The sequence below is a fragment of the Hipposideros armiger genome, unplaced genomic scaffold (genome assembly GCF_001890085.2).
Source record: "Hipposideros armiger isolate ML-2016 unplaced genomic scaffold, ASM189008v1 scaffold_480, whole genome shotgun sequence".
NCBI classification, from domain to species: domain Eukaryota; kingdom Metazoa; phylum Chordata; class Mammalia; order Chiroptera; family Hipposideridae; genus Hipposideros; species Hipposideros armiger.
Genome location: NW_017731830.1, coordinates 581,404 through 596,768, shown reverse-complemented (window position 1 = coordinate 596,768; position 15,365 = coordinate 581,404). Strand labels below are relative to the sequence as shown.

General features: G+C 44.2%; 1 protein-coding gene across 2 annotated transcripts; it reads right to left on the bottom strand.

The window, feature by feature from the left end:
• Positions 1-835: 835 nt before the first annotated feature.
• Positions 836-15,270, bottom strand: GDE1 (glycerophosphodiester phosphodiesterase 1). Of its 2 annotated transcripts, none has more exons than XM_019666926.1 (6): positions 14,846-15,270; positions 10,159-10,334; positions 7,362-7,467; positions 4,814-4,906; positions 2,604-2,815; positions 836-1,461 (listed from the first exon to the last, which is right to left on the bottom strand). In XM_019666926.1, exons 1-6 carry the CDS (start codon positions 15,104-15,106, stop codon positions 1,314-1,316), a joined length of 996 nt encoding a protein of 331 aa, XP_019522471.1. In that variant the 5' UTR covers positions 15,107-15,270; the 3' UTR covers positions 836-1,313. The 2 variants fall into 2 exon arrangements, with proteins under 2 accessions (XP_019522471.1, XP_019522472.1); XM_019666927.1 differs by having other exon boundaries at positions 10,159-10,330; positions 14,846-14,929.
• Between the last annotated feature and the right edge of the window lie 95 nt (positions 15,271-15,365).

The following is a 15,365-nucleotide window of genomic DNA, read 5'->3' as shown; positions in this document are numbered from 1 at the left end:
TCATTTTAAAATTCAAGAAAATTGCTTTGGAAATGTTGATTGAAAATGTCCTAAGCCCCACCTATGTGCCCCTGCCAACCCCAACTGGAGGAAAAGCCAGTTTGCTTCTCAGCGCCATCAGCCGTGTGGCCTGGTGGCCTGCCTGCCGTGTGAGGCTGGTGGTGACGTGACGCCTTGGGACTCAGGAGCCATGACTAAGCTGTGGGGATGTGATGGAGGCTGCAGGTGGGGCTGAGAGGTGGGCAGGCAGGCGGCTGGAGGAGAAAGACAGCTTTGCAATGATTTAAAGACTGGACTTCACTTTAAATATTGCTATTTCAGTTCACAATAAGCGCCCCCCCAGGCTCATGGGGAGGAGCTGGGGATCAAAGGCTTTATAAAGGGAGGTGGAGCGGTTAAGAGCAGGGGCTGAGTCCAACCCATCTGCACCAAGGAATTGGAGACCTTGGGTAACTGCCTATCAGTTGGCAGTGCCTCAGTTTCCTCATCAGTAAAGAGAACAACAATACCTCCGTAAGACTTTTGTGAACATTCAGATCATGCATTAAGCCACGAGAGCTCCTGGGAAATAGTAAATAAGGAATTTGTTATGACGTCAGGCTCTGCTGTGTCACCAGCTGTTATTTCTGAGGAAGACCCTACCCTTCCACGGTTTGTTTTCTCATGGGGGGAATGAGGATAAGCCTCGATGCCCTTGGAAGTTTCTTCCGGGTCTAACTGGCTATGGTCCCCTGCGGTAGAGTAGCCTGACAGAGTGCAACTCCCTACTGATTTGTAGCTTATTTTCCTTATGTCTTAAAGATACGCTGCTCGGCACACAGTTTTCCCTTCGTGCTCCTTTTAATGATTTTATTAGTACAGTCACAACTTGGACGTCTATAGTACATTGATAACGTACCTGAATATAAATATTTTAAATAAGTACATTACATAAGTGTGTCAAGTTTTAAAATGTCAACTCTGAGTGATCATGCATTTCCCATGCGTTTGCATCTGCATGTTGCACAGCTCGATCTGTGCTTATCCGCACTGGGTCTCGGTGTAGGCCTCAGCTGGCTCTGGGCAGAGCTGCAGTGCCTTTCTGCAGACCCAGGTTTTCAAGAGCAATGGTGTTGAACTTGGGCGCTCCATGGAGCACGGTGGCAACGCTGGGTTTTGCTGTGGTTCGGATAAAGATGCCATCATCGACCACTGTTTGTGTGGGCCACCGGATCGCCCAGGGCTTGGGCTAGCACAAAGGGCATTTTAATATCCCTGGCCAGTGAGGCCAGTAGGCAGTGTCAGTACCTGTGGTTCGTTCCTTGGGGAAAAGTCTAGAAATGAGGTTCACAGTCTTCCAACATGCTGTCGGTGATATAGCTGGCACCAAGATGGGACTCGTAGTAACTTTTTTCATCAAAGCTATTAATAGTCCAACCAACAACGTGAATGCCTTTAGCTGACCACTTCCTCAAGTAGGCCCTGGGGTAGGGGGAGAAACCAATGCTGTTAGAATACCGGCCAGCTGGCCCAGGAATCTCCAACGGGCACTACGGACGGTATTCAAGTACTAGCAGCACTCAGGAAGAGCCTCATAACTGGGCCCCGTGCTGCCATCAGAGGGAACGTTCCAGAACCCAGCAGAACCATGTCTGCATTGTTCCGGTCATACTGGAGGCCGTACCTGGCTTAGCCCCACCTGTCTGTTTGGCCTGAACTTATACCACACGCCCCCTTTCTTTTCTGTGCTGCAGAACATTGATTTTCTTTCACTGCCTTGAAAGAACCAGGTTCCTTCCTGCCACAACACTCCAGCGCGTGTTTCTCCCTCTGACTTGGGTCCCCACCCCGCCCCCCTCAATTCCTGCTCACCCTTCAGATCTTAGCTTAGCTGGCACTTCCTTGGGGATATTTTCCCTCTACTCCCCCACTAGGTCAAATGATATATGTACACTGTTCTCTCCTACATAGCATTTATCTTGGCTATAATTTTATATGCTGGGTTCTTATTTGATTGGCATCTATCTCTTCCACTTGATTATAAACTCTGTGACAGAGCACAGCTTTGTTTCTTTCCCACGGCACCTTCAGCTCCGTAACACCGTGCCCTGCAATCATGTAGGCACACACCAAATGTTTAGTGAATTGGATGCATACATGCCTGAGATAATATGAAACTTAAAATCATATTCAGCTGAAACACACAGCTATAAAACTGCCAAAAGAAAGATCCCGAGATCGCCGGCAGGTGAGGGGACAACGAGTTTTTGGAAAGATGGAGCAGAGCCTGTCGTGTATAGGGGGGTGGGAGGAAAGGTAGAGGGGTGGGAGGAAAGGTGGGGGGATGAGGGAGGCGCCCCATGGAGGGGGGTCTTCCCTGTGGCTCTGCCCTGGATCCTGGGATGGTTTTCAAAGAGACCCAATCACCAGGAAATGTAATCTAAAACAAGAATCTGGGATCAGTTTGTTTTGGAAACAGTAAAATGTGCCTGAACTCTTCCCACCTAAGAAACTCATTCCAACTGAAGGCACGGGTGGGCTTTGTGGGTGGGAACCTTAATCCTTTCTGATAAGAGCACTCAGGAAATGCATCAAGAGGAGATTTAAAAAACCTCCCAACTTACGGGGATACAAAATCCTTTTGCATGAGGAAAGCTGAAATTCCGCACAGGTACCACAAGACATTATGCAGGCTCCAGTCAAGCAGAATGTCCATTACCACGAACATGGCGTGTCTCCATAAAGTGTCATAGCGTGGTTTCCCATCTCCTGTGTGGCTCAGGCTCCAAGGCCTGTGAGTTAATGCTGTCACTACATTCGGATCTGTCTGTCTCATCTGAAAAGGAATTTTGGAAAAGAAAAGAATGATCACATCTTAAGTCCAATACCTCTCATCTCTACTTATTCTGACGAGGTGGTCATAGTCGGTACCCTGCCCCCATGTTTACTAAGTGAGTACTCACTCGATCATAAAGCCTTTGGGAAAATAATGTGCTGGATGTAAAGCATGTAATATAGGTGCAAATAAGAACACCTCCCTCACAATCATAAAAGGACTGCAGTCCTATCTTTAAGATGAGGAAATTGTAGTCTCAGGGCCAAGTTTTAACAATGTCGTAAGAATCAACTTGCCATTGGATGTTGATGTAAATTCTCACCTGAGATAATTAGAGCTCAGTGAGGATGGAACTATGATCATTTCAAGGTTGGCTGGTGAGCTTTTCATCCTTTCTAGAGAAAAGGGCTCGAAGAGCTGTGTGGAGGTGGATCGGGAAGCAGACGAGAAGGACAAGAGGAGACAGAACAGAGCGGGGGAAAGTGGGGGCCGGGGATGGGATGGGGCAAATGAGAAATGGGGGGACGAGGGTGGAACCTTTCAGTGTGTTCTCGACCCTCCTCTGGAGACTACATCACACATTTTAAAGCCCTCTGTGGTCAAATTAGTCTGAGGAACACTGACCCAAGTGTCTGAAAGCCCCACGACTCTATTCATCTCAGTGACAGTTTGTATCTGGACAGGCTGCACTCTTACTGTAACATTTTAAATAGGGGCCCTGTTGGTCACTGTTGAGGAATGCTACAGAACCAACTCATTATTTTGGAAACTGGTAAATTAAGGGAAAGACTCGGCATTTATTTGCCTATTGAGTAACTCGATAGTAGATGAGAGTTTCTTTTTACAGAAGTATTCTAGCTAATACAAGAAGAAATGGTAGAAGGATAGAATTAAAATATTGACATTTTGCAACCATTAGTAAACTGACAGAGCTGGCAGTTGGCATCAATGGCGGCTGCTAACAGCAACACGAGTCAACCAGATGTTCTGTGCCTTCTGATGGAAAAATAACCTCACCTATGAAATCATCTTGCCAAGAATAACTAAACCTAATCTGATCAAGCCTTTCGCTTTCACTACCAATTTACGGGACATATACGGAGGAGAAAAATGTGTTAAGCTGTATTATGGCATAATTAGCAACATCCAGATTTGGATAAACTCTATAAAACAACCTGGTTTCGTCAATAAATACATTACAAAGCGGGGAAAAAAGAGAGAGGGGACTTTCAGATTTTAAGACTTAAAATAATAACTTGCAGTCTTTAATTGGGTCCCGATTCAAATTAGCAATTTGTAAAAAACAAAACAAAAAAAATCCGTGTATGCTATGTACGGGCCTCAGTAGCCTGGGAAACAGGAAGATTCATGTATTTTTAATCTATTAAAGTGTAATAGTCTTAGGCAATAACTATTATAACTATTGACTGAATAGTTAATGATGTTATGGACTTAATGTTAATGGTTTTAGATGAAATGATGGTACTGTGGCTACGTTTTAAAAAAAGACATCACTTTTTAAAGATACTTATTACAGTTTTTATGGATAGAATGATATGATGTCTGGGACTGGCTTCAAAGTAACACTGGAGAAGCAAGGTGAAGGTTTGGGAGATACAGGCTGGGGCGTGGTTAGCAGACTCACTGTGTTCCGACTGACTTTTATGCATACTTTATGCATACTTTAAATTCTCCCGAATGAAGGGTTATGTTTTAAAGGTATATTCTGCTGTTACTTACGGAGACATAGGACTACATTAATTCTTTCTGCTCTGAGAGTGTTTATCAAAGTAGTCTCCATGAGCCGATACACAACATGCAAAAAGGAGCTAATGAGGGAGCACGGTGTTTTAAAAAGGCGTCTGAGGACATTCCTCTTCCTAAATCTTAACAGATTCAGTTCAGTTCAACAGGCATCTATCTTACGCTTACTTGGCCCACTGCTATTGTCACCACCAGCTACTAAGGTACTATGTACAACAAACATCCTAACTTTACCTTATAGATAACTTCTGGCAAGAAAGAGCAGACCATGCTATTATTATAAAGTTGAGGAAACTCCATATATATTTTCTTTAGCGCATCAGTAGCCTGGAAAACAGAAAGATTCCTGTATTTTAAATCTATTAAAATGTAAATGGTCTTAGGCAATAGCTACTATATATCAAGTACAACCTTATGAAATAAATCAGGAGTTGACTAACATATGGGGACCATGCGAGGAGTATTGGTGGGATCCACTACCACTGGGATACATTTTAAACTTACATCTGCGGCAGATAAGGAAGAAGCTGGGGTGCTTGTGCTTTACTATCTTGCTGAGAAGCTCACCCCTTTTGTCCTATTTTTGGAAAGTATGGCAGACTGCGGGCCAGTGGAGGCTGGAGGCGAAATTTTAACATCTTTTCCTTATACCCTAGTTTAGCCACTATGAAAGTGGTTTTATCCCCACAGCTCTATCACCCTTTGTTTTTCCTAGCTGAAGCACATGCCAAGCAGCCTGGGAACTAACTACAAAGGGTAGATTTTCTCAGTCCAGGGGACTGAGAAGAAACGCCACCCATCACCAGTATGAAGGCAGAAGCAATGGGACAGGGGAGGAACTGGAAGTCTAACTCTTCCCAAGGTGAGCAGAAATGTCTTTTTGTAGTTGTCCAGCTAATAAATGAAAGAGAAATGGGAGAATCAAATGGTGACATTTTGAAATCTCTAGTGAATGAACAGATCTGGCCACTGACTGAAGGTCGCTACATCATAATTCTTGAAATACCGTTAATTTCTAGAAGGTCACACATACGTATGACCAAATATAAGCAACAAAATGCATTCCAAAAAAGACAAAAGAACATAGAAATGATTTATGTCATGTTTTCCCTTCATTAATGTGACCGAGTGTGAGCTAGACAGCCAAGATTTTTTCTTGCTGTTGGAGCTATCAGATATGCACTGTGTGTACCCCCTCGACTACCTTATTTAATGCTCACAACCACGCTAGGTGGTGGTTTAAATATTCCCATTTCGCCCACGAGGAAACCGAAGCTCATCAAGGTTGAGGTTACACTGTAAGTGACAGACCTTAATCATGGTCTGCTGGGCGCTGAAACCCATGACCTTGGCTCCCGTGCCCTACTACCTCCAATTCGCTGCCAACACTTGTTCCTTTATGCTACCATTTTGGTGAATTAGGTCACTATGCTTTACCCAGTCTTGCCCAAAACCACTTGCGAGCACCCAGCCAGAAAGCTCACAGAGTTGGATTTTTTTTTTTTAAAGTTTTTCTTCTTCTTTTCCCCACGCTTATTCTAAGAGAATAAGCACAAAGGTCAGTACACTGTGGGTGACCTGTAGGACCTATCAGGGTTCCCAAACTCGGGCCATAGTATCACCAAAACCTGAAGTGCTCATGAAAAGTATGCGTTTCTTGACCTTGCCACCCTAGACCTTTTCAGGATTTCTTCTCTAGGTAGCATGGCTCAGGAATCCATATTTTTAATAGGCATTTCTGTTGATTCTGACACAGACCAACTGGAAAAACCTAGACGTATACAGCTATCAATTTAGCAGAATAATAAATTAGCCAGAGCACCATTCTCCTTTTTCTTCAAAAATAGAGGCATTTACTATACATATATACTTTAAAGTTAGAATATTATATATTGAGGCTCATATTTCAGGTTTTAACAACTAGTTTCAACTATATCCTGGGATTAATTTAAAAAAATCAACATTATCAGAATTCTCAACCCATAGATGGCCATTACTGATTATAATTGCAAGGGGGAAATTACCCAAGTTGTCCAAATGCAGAAAAAAGTACTTGTCCTTGAAAAGCAGGTGATAAGAGAACAAATGTAATCCGAACCACATTTTCCCACTGATTTCCATTGCAATAATAGGTTTTTATGAGTACAAGTATATGTTCCACAATTCTGTTTGGGAATGTCATATATATTTGATGAAATGATAGTAATTTTCTGATAAAAGTATAACTACTCAAATTATAGAATAACAAAGCTATTCATAAGGGATAGAAGTCATAAAGAAGGGATAAGTCATGTAAAAGATAAATATCCTAGCAGCTATCAGGAGCTTTAAAGACAGGAGTTCTCTTTAAATTTAGTCTATAGTTGTCCATCTAAGCCCCTGGACTTATCAGCCCGATGCAGCTGGTCTTGGGCCCGACTCCTGAGTTCCTTTTTATGAGGTTACTTAACTGGTCTGTTCAGGAAGGGCCTCTTTACTGTTTATTTAATACCTTTGGTAAATGCTTTATGCAAATAAGAGAAACCCAATTCTTCTATTTTGTGCTAGTTGTAGAATATCAGGAATTGTTAAAAGGTTCCACCAAAGCTTAAAAGGTTTAGAAGTTTCTATAATTTACTGTTTCCTTAAAGATGTAGATTTTTGCATTGTTCACTTCCACTCAGCAAACAGAATTTGTGAAAATAAGAAGAATAAATAACAAACTATATGTATTTAATTTTGGAAATAACTAGCATTTAAAGATGTCTTTTTAAAACAGCGAAGTCTGTGGTATAAACTGTACCTTATTTGCGTGGCCCTTGACGTCAAAGAAGATTGTGAGGTTATGGTTTAGGCACTCTGCCACAGCTTCCCTCAGGGTGGGGATCTTTTCATCAGGGAAATTGTTCCTATACCAGAGGGAGGGAAACCAAAGGTCGAAGTTTAGTGGGACAGACATGTGACAAACGTCTCCCAACCAAAAGGAAAGGGTGTTTCCCCCAACTTCCTTTCTTCAGTCATACTGAAGTCCAAGGATAATTCACTCTAGGTACTTAAACCAAAGAACAGCAACAACAGCAAAAATTTTTTAATTTTTAGTAAGTCACTGGATTTACACTGAATTAATAATATAATTAGTATTCCTACTCACCAGAGGGCAGAATATAGTCCATATCACATTTGGAAATTCAGACTTTTTTTTGTTTTAATTGGGGAACAATGTGTTTTTCCAGTCAAGAAGTTGTCTTCAATCTAGTTGTGGAGGGTGCAGTTCCCTGGCCCATGCGGGAATCAAACGGGCAACTTTGGTGTGATGAGCCTGCACTCTAACCACCTGAGCTAACCCGCCGCCCCAGAGACTTTATTTTAAGATTGCAGTTGCCCTAAGAGAACCTTTGCAAAAGAAATTCCTAGGAATATGTGAATCTGTTGACTGTATTGTGCACTTAGGTGAAAGTATTTGAAAAGATTTTCTAAAACATAATTTTCTGATACAGAAAAGTGCCTGATACATTAAGAAATCAGCTTTTCTCACATAATGAGATTTCACGCTACATGATTTAACTTATGCTAACCCAACTATATTATTTCAACTGTAAGATCTTGGCTTAAAAAAAAAAAGTAATTTACATAGTACAGGCAATTCTGCCAGACACTATTCAATGCCTATTCCCTGGGAGTGAGAGCTGGAGATGAAAATTTGCTAGCCGTAGGTCCCATGGTCAGTCTTAGGGTCCATGCCCCTCCAGATGGGCATCTCACAACAACGGGTAATTCCAGAGAAAATAACAATTTTTCCTACAAGATGGACCCCAAACACAAGCCAATCACTTCATTTGGTGCTCAAGCTAAGAAAACACAGACTGGGGGCTGGCGGGTGGCTCAGCTGGTTAGAGCGTGAGCTCTGAGCAACAGGGTTGCCGGTTTGATTCCCACATGAGCCAGTGACGCTGCACCCGAACTGAGCTGCCGCTGAGCTGGTGAGAGCACTTGCCCTTAGCAGAAAGGCTGCCCATTTGACACCCGTGTGGGATGGTGGGCTGCGCCCCCCGCAACTAAGATTGAATACAGCACCTTGAGCTGAGCTGCCGCTGAGCTGGTGAGAGCATTTGCTCTTAACAACAAGGTTGCCGGTTCAACTCCCACATGGGATGGTGGGCTGCACCCCCGGCAACTAGATTGAAAGCGGTGACTGGACTTGGAGCTGAGCTTGCACCCTCTACAACAAGATTGAAGGACAACAACGTGACTTGGGAGCTGATGGGTCCTGGAAAAACACAATGTTCCCCTTCCCCAATTCCCCAACACTGTTCCCTCCCCCAATTCCCCAATAAAATGTTTAAAAAAAGTAAACACAAACTGTTCCCATTGTGGAATAAAGACTCGCTGTCTTGAAGATATAAAGACGCTATATGGACTCCGATGTTGTGCCTTCTTAAAAGACTTTAAGGGGGATGCTGACCCTAAGCATTTTTTGCACTGTGTTTATTCTGAACCTGACACCTTATGTACAATGTCACTGTAACATTAAAACCAGCCTTTCCCTCCATATAGCAGAGTGATGAAATATCTGATGGCAGTAAAGAGTAATTCCAGCAGCCTGGACTCAGAACTTTCAAGTGTGAATCAATATTCTTTCTAGGCTAAAGTATGATTTCCTTTGGCTGACTTTTAATGTCCTTTAGATCCTAGGAAAATAAAGTCTGAATCATCTTTCAGAGAGGACTATAACTTATTCACTGGGCGGAATACTCAGTACTCAAGGAGTATTCACCATTGTCCAGAGAATTAATACGACATGAGTAACAGTGACCACATTTTTCAGTGTTACAAAGAAGACAAAAGGAGAGGGATTTAAACAGGCACATTGCAAAGTGATTACCCAGGACACCAATTCCAAGGCGTTTATGGCTGTTAGTGGTGGACAAGGTGAGGGTTCTGTGGTCATATATGCTTGAGGAACACTAAATTAAAGGTTAAGAATTGAGTGATATGGACTGTTTATTCCCCAAAGGGGAATATTTATAGTGTTTGATTTTATTTGACCATAGTACCCTTTTTTGGGGGACCATCTTATAGGACTAGCTTTTCATTTACACAACACACACACACACACACACACACACACACACACACACACAATCTGTGTCTATATATATGTAAAATGTATATGACAGTACAAAGTACCGTATTTCCCCATGTATAAGACACTCCCATGTATAAGACAAACCTTAATTTTGGGGCCTGAAATTTGAAAAAAATGTATTATATAAAGTTACTGAACTCAAGTTTTATTCATCATAAAATTCATACAACTCCTCATCACTGTCTTCATATATTGCCTCGTCCTCAGTTCCATCTATGGCATTTGAAATCTACAACCACTGTATAAGACACACCCAGTTTTTAGACCCCAAAGTTTTCGAAAAAGGGTGCGTCTTATACATGGGGAAATACGGTAATTGTCATGTTAATGACTAGGAAGAGTATTGTCTTGAGAATCAGATGTCATTTGAAGATGTCATTCGAAGGTGCCAGTATCTTTCTGTGATCTCCAACCAAAGCTGAAGATCATGCTGAAGTGACGATGAATCGCTTACCTTAATCTGTGATTTGCGGCAGGATTAAGCTTCCTAATTTGTTCAAATGTCAAATCACACAGTCGACCAGTGCCATCTGTTGTCCTATCTACCGTGTTATCGTGCATTAAGACAGGCACCCCGTCCAAAGTAAACTCAACGTCCAGCTCCACGCCTGCTGCTCCATTCTTAGCTGCCTTAACAAATACGTCAACAATATTAATGTCGTGTGGCCACAGAAGTCACTTTGCAATCTAAACCCTCAAGATGACCACCGAGAGGGCTGGGTAAGTAGACAGCTGCTCTTCCCGACTCCTTCCCCTTCCTGTATCAAACAGCCACCTAGCCCGTTTCTATTTTCATGGGTGTCACCCTTATCAGCATCTACACTTAGGGATGCCTCAGAAACTTCAACTTCCCCACTCTCCCTGTTCTCAGAGTGGCAGCTGGGGAGACTGAAGTTTTCTCTGGTTGCTTAATTATATGGGCCACGGCTGGCTTACAATTGCATATATTTCGGCCAATCCCACTATTGGCCCCCACACTGTCTGTCACAACATCTCTGAGGACTCCCCTGCATTTGCTGATTAAGTCAGGTGTTCACTACTTCGGCATAAACAAGACAAGTCAGGTTTTCATTGGTCTAACTCTGCCCTCTATTAGCAAAGCCACCAAACCTGCTTCTAGAAGACACTACGCTTCGTTCACGCGAGCCGCACTGGCTGCTGGCCAACAAGCTGGTAAGCTCGATGAGGGTAACTAGAATTTATCTAAAAAGAGAATTTGAACATTAAATTTTATGGGCCATACTCCTCTTAGACACGCTATCCAGCATTTGCTTCTTTGTCGCAATGAAGATATGAAATGCTCATTATGATCAAGATTTTAAATTTAAAAATATTTTAAATTTATGTAAATTTATGTAAAAAATGTAAAAATATTTTACATTATGCAAACATAGTGTGTGTGTGTGACATACCAGAGTCGGCTCTGACTCCCGGTGACCCTGTGAATGAGTCACGTCCAGTGTCCCGTCCTCACAGCCCTGTTCAGCTCCTGTAGACTCCTGCCTGTGGCTTCTTTTATCCATCTCATATCTGCTCTCCCTGTTTTCCTGCTGCCTTCTGTTTTTCCAGCATTACTGTTTTTTTGCAAAGAACCCTCCCTCCTCCTGCTGTGCCTGAAGTAGGACAGCTTCAGTTTTCTTTTTTGCCTCCAGCAATGTTTATACAGCAAAAAAGACTTAACAGATGTTAAGCTTTTGCCATATTTGCTTCAATCTTTTGCTGCCCTAAAACATAATAATAAATAATAGCTATTATCTACTGGGCCTTTTCTATTTGTTAGGCATGATTCTAAGTGCTTTAAATGTATTCGCTCATTTGCTCCTCACAGCCCTTTGGTAAGTACTATTAACATTCGCATTTTCAGATGAGCAAACAGAGATTAAGAAACTTGCTCTGGGTTACACAACTAGGATGTGGTAGCCACTGCAGTATTTATTAACCACTGTGACGTTACTATGGACACTCCAGAGGCAGCTAAAATTCTCCCCCTTCCTCACCACTTAAAGTGGAAGTGCATACCTCCCTTATCATTCCCCAGAGGTCTGTGTATTGGCTTTACACTTAAGTGCCCACAAAGAACATACAGCACTGTATGTACCAGGGCACGGTAAGCATTCAATAAATATTAGCCATTGTTATTCACTGGGTTGTTTTTAAACACCTTTTATGATTGTAATATAGTCAGATTTATCAATGTTCTTTACCGGTGGAGATTTTTCTATCTTATTGCAATCTTTTCCTGCCCTCCCCCCCTTTATAAAAACATACACCCATATTTTCTTCTAAGCTACAAAGGCCACCAGGTAGAAGGGAGCCCCACAGTGGGGACTGCCTGCCCAAATCTACCCTTCTTCTCTTCTGGGAGAGACCGGCCCTTGCCCCAGGGTTCAGTTTCTCCTGGGCTCAGAGTAAGAGGACCATTCCCAATTCCTCTGTGGGTGTGCGTGTGACAGAGGCTGCGGGGAAAGGCATGCGAGAGAGGAAGTGCAGCCTTTTCTTGAGATTCAATGCTCGTGTGTAAGAATGTGATGCCCGGGGCTGCCATGGCCACCTGGCAACTACAAAGAGGGCTATCGAATAAATATGCTGCAGATGGCATAGTAGATGGATCAATAAAACCCAAGTCCTCCAGGATTGCAAACTGAATGGCTGAATAAACAATCCTGGAGGTCACCTCTCCCCCACACACCTCTTGTCATGTGACATAATAATCCCGTTATTGTTTGAGATATTTGTGGTTAATTCTCTATTACATGAAGCCAAAAGCATTCTGACAAACACCCAGGTGGCTGGAACAGAGCAAGGAAGGACTTTGAGAAAGGCACAAGATAGAAAGGTGTTTGGATTTTATCTAATTGCAATAGAGAACCACTGGAGGGTTTTAAATAAGGGCAGGATACACTCTGATTTATACTTTAAAACTGTACTCCGGCCCCTGTGTGGAGAATGGACTGTGGGTATGATTTCATTACTCTGCCACTGTTTATAATCATGTGTTTTTGGAATACATTCATTTCACCTCTCCATTGTTCCCTTCTCTATCTCTAGAAGGCCGCTCCCTCCATCTCGACTGTAAAATATATCGCTTATTTCCATCAAAGTTTGGTTTTTGTCCTGTTCTTACTCCCTTTGCATGTTTACATCTCATCATTTATATTCTTAAACGTTTTATGATGTAAAAAAATCAGGGAAGACTTTCTGACAATGGTAGAACTTTTCATAGATTGGTTTGCTATAGGAATATCATCTTTCTTTTCATGACCATTGTATCCTGTGTAGCTATGTGACTTCATCCGACCTCTCTGAGTTTTAGTTTAGAATGTAAAATACATCCCTCCGCATCTTTAGATTTCTTTTTAAATGGAAGGCTAAAAAAGCTGTTGTCGCCCTTCCGTCGCAAAGAACCACGGGGAAAGCAGCATAAGAGAAGTCTAACTTGGTTTACAAAGAGTCAGGTGTGCTCCACTAAATTAAAGTCTGCCTTGCAGATGCCCTTCCTTCTCCACTTATTTTTTTTTACCTTTACTCAGAGATGATTTTAAAGAATCAAGCCATCTTTAGATTCTTGGCCTAAAGAGCTTACATTAGTAGAAGTCTTTTTGTTTGTTTGTTTTTTTGTTTTTGTTTTAGCTGAGCCATCCTGCCACCTGCTGGCAGCTCAGCAGCAACTCAGCTCAGGCTGGGACTCGAACCGCTGTTGCTCAGAGCTCACACTCTTGAGGGAGCTCTTAACCAACTGAGCCATTCGGCCGGCCCAAGTGGAAGTCTTATCATGGGCCAAGCACTGTAGGTCGACTAGCTCAATGAATCACAACCTGCTAAGTGGAGACCAATATTATTCCCATTGTAAAGATGGGGCGACTGAGGTCAGGGCTAGGACTAGTGTGAAGAGAGGTGTTCTAGGGTGCCTGGCCTGCCACATCCCCTGTGACTCTAACTGGGACACAGAAAGCTTCAGTAACTTGCTCATTACACAATATCGTCTGTCCCTAGCTGGACAAAGAAAGGAGAGTCAGGCCACGTTTTTACTTCTGGAACCTATTCTAATCTATGACAAAGTGTAGTGGGGCTCGGACTCAGAAGGCTGAATTCAAGAAGGAGCCACGTGTTGGCGTCCGTGTTCCTACCCATCCAATTGTTAAAATAACGTCTCAACGAAACAAGAGGATCAGCTCTATTTCCACAGATGCAAAAGTGCCTAGACCACTGGAAAGCTCTCTTGCTATGCAAGCTGTCATTATTATGAAGCCAGGAGACTCCCAGGAGAGCCTTGTTAAAAGGGGCGTCCCGCTGACACAGTTGCCTGAGTGTGCATGTGTGTTTGGGGGCGGGGAAGGGATAAGGAGGTGACGTGGACGGTTTGGAGGACAGGCAAAGTGACACCTCCTGGGAAGGTTGATCCATTTATTAATAGAATAAACCCAAACCACCGACCAAGAAGACTCTGCTGAACTCGGCCACAGTTGCTTACTTCATTCCCCCGCCAGCCTCTGCTCTGTTCCTTGAAGTCAGGCCACACAAACTGCCTCTTCTGGGGCCTGCACATTCCAACGCCATCCCCATTTCAGGGCTTTTGCTCTTTTTTATTGTATTTTTATTTTTGTTTTGTTTTCTCAGGGCTTTTGCTCTTGCTGTTCCCTTTTCCTGGGACACCTTCCCCCACCCCCACCCCTCCCCCAATCCCTGTCTGGGTCGTTCTCATAATCCCGGTCTCTTGTTACAAAGTTCTTCTCTTCCAGAGGCTCTGTCTGATTAAAATAGCAGAAGCCTTCCTCTCAGCCATTCCTTTTACCACGACCCGATTTCTTCAAGCGCCTCACTTGTGTGTTTACTTGCGTAAGGCCCGCTCCCCGCCCCACCCCAACTCCAGTGCAAGGTCTGTGAAAGCAGGGACCCTCACTGTCTTGTTCGTGAGTGTATCCGCGCTGCCTGGCACATACATAGCAAACGTGTTAAGTATTTGCTGGGTTCTCTAAATTCTTGAAGATTTTTACAGACTTCAGCGGGTTGGAGGACCATTTGAATGTCTTCCTGGGGGGGGGGGGAGGCTTGTCATGAGAAGATCGGGGGACCCTGGGAAGGACAAGCACAAGTCCAAACTCCCAGGAGCGGCGGAGGGGCGCGAGGCGTGGGGGGCTCACCTGCCGAATGGCCGCCAGTGTGTTTTCCGGGGCGTCGTGGCTGCCGCCGCGGTGGGCGATGGCGGAGACGCGGTCCCGGGGCTTGAGCACCTGCAGGGCCCTGCAGGAGGGCAGAGGCTCAAAGCTGAAGAGGCGTAGCAGAAGGTAGAGGCTGCCGGTGAAGAGGCAGGCATTGAAGGGGCTGCGCGTCACCAGCAGTAGCAGCAGCAGCAGGAAGGAGAAGGGGCCCAGGAGGCCCCCCTGTTCCTCCCACAGCCACATGCCGGCGCCCGCACCGGCACGGACGGGAGTCCCGGACCCGCCGGGCTCCGGGGACAGGAGTGCGAGAAGCGAGGGCGAGAGCCCAAAGCACTCGCCACCGGGACACCCTTCAAGGGGACTAGCGCCTCACAATGGCGGCGGCGGCAGCGGCCACATCCCGAGAGGGAGCTGGGAGTCCAGCCAATCAGGGCCCGGGATCTCCAGGGGACGGGGGCGGAGCCAGTGGCTTGGCAACGAAGGCGGGCCCAGGCCCCAGGCT

Coding starts and splice junctions, on each gene's coding strand:
- GDE1 (XM_019666926.1), bottom strand. CDS start 15,106: ATGTGGCTGTGGGAGGAACAGGGGGGCCTCCTGGGCCCCTTCTCCTTC. Junction 10,335..14,845: donor CACTGGCGGCCATTCGGCAG/GTGAGCCCCCCA, acceptor GTATTTGTTAAG/GCAGCTAAGAATGGAGCAGC. Junction 4,907..7,361: donor TCAAGGGCCACGCAAATAAG/GTACAGTTTATA, acceptor TCTGTTTTCCAG/GCTACTGATGCGCTAAAGAA.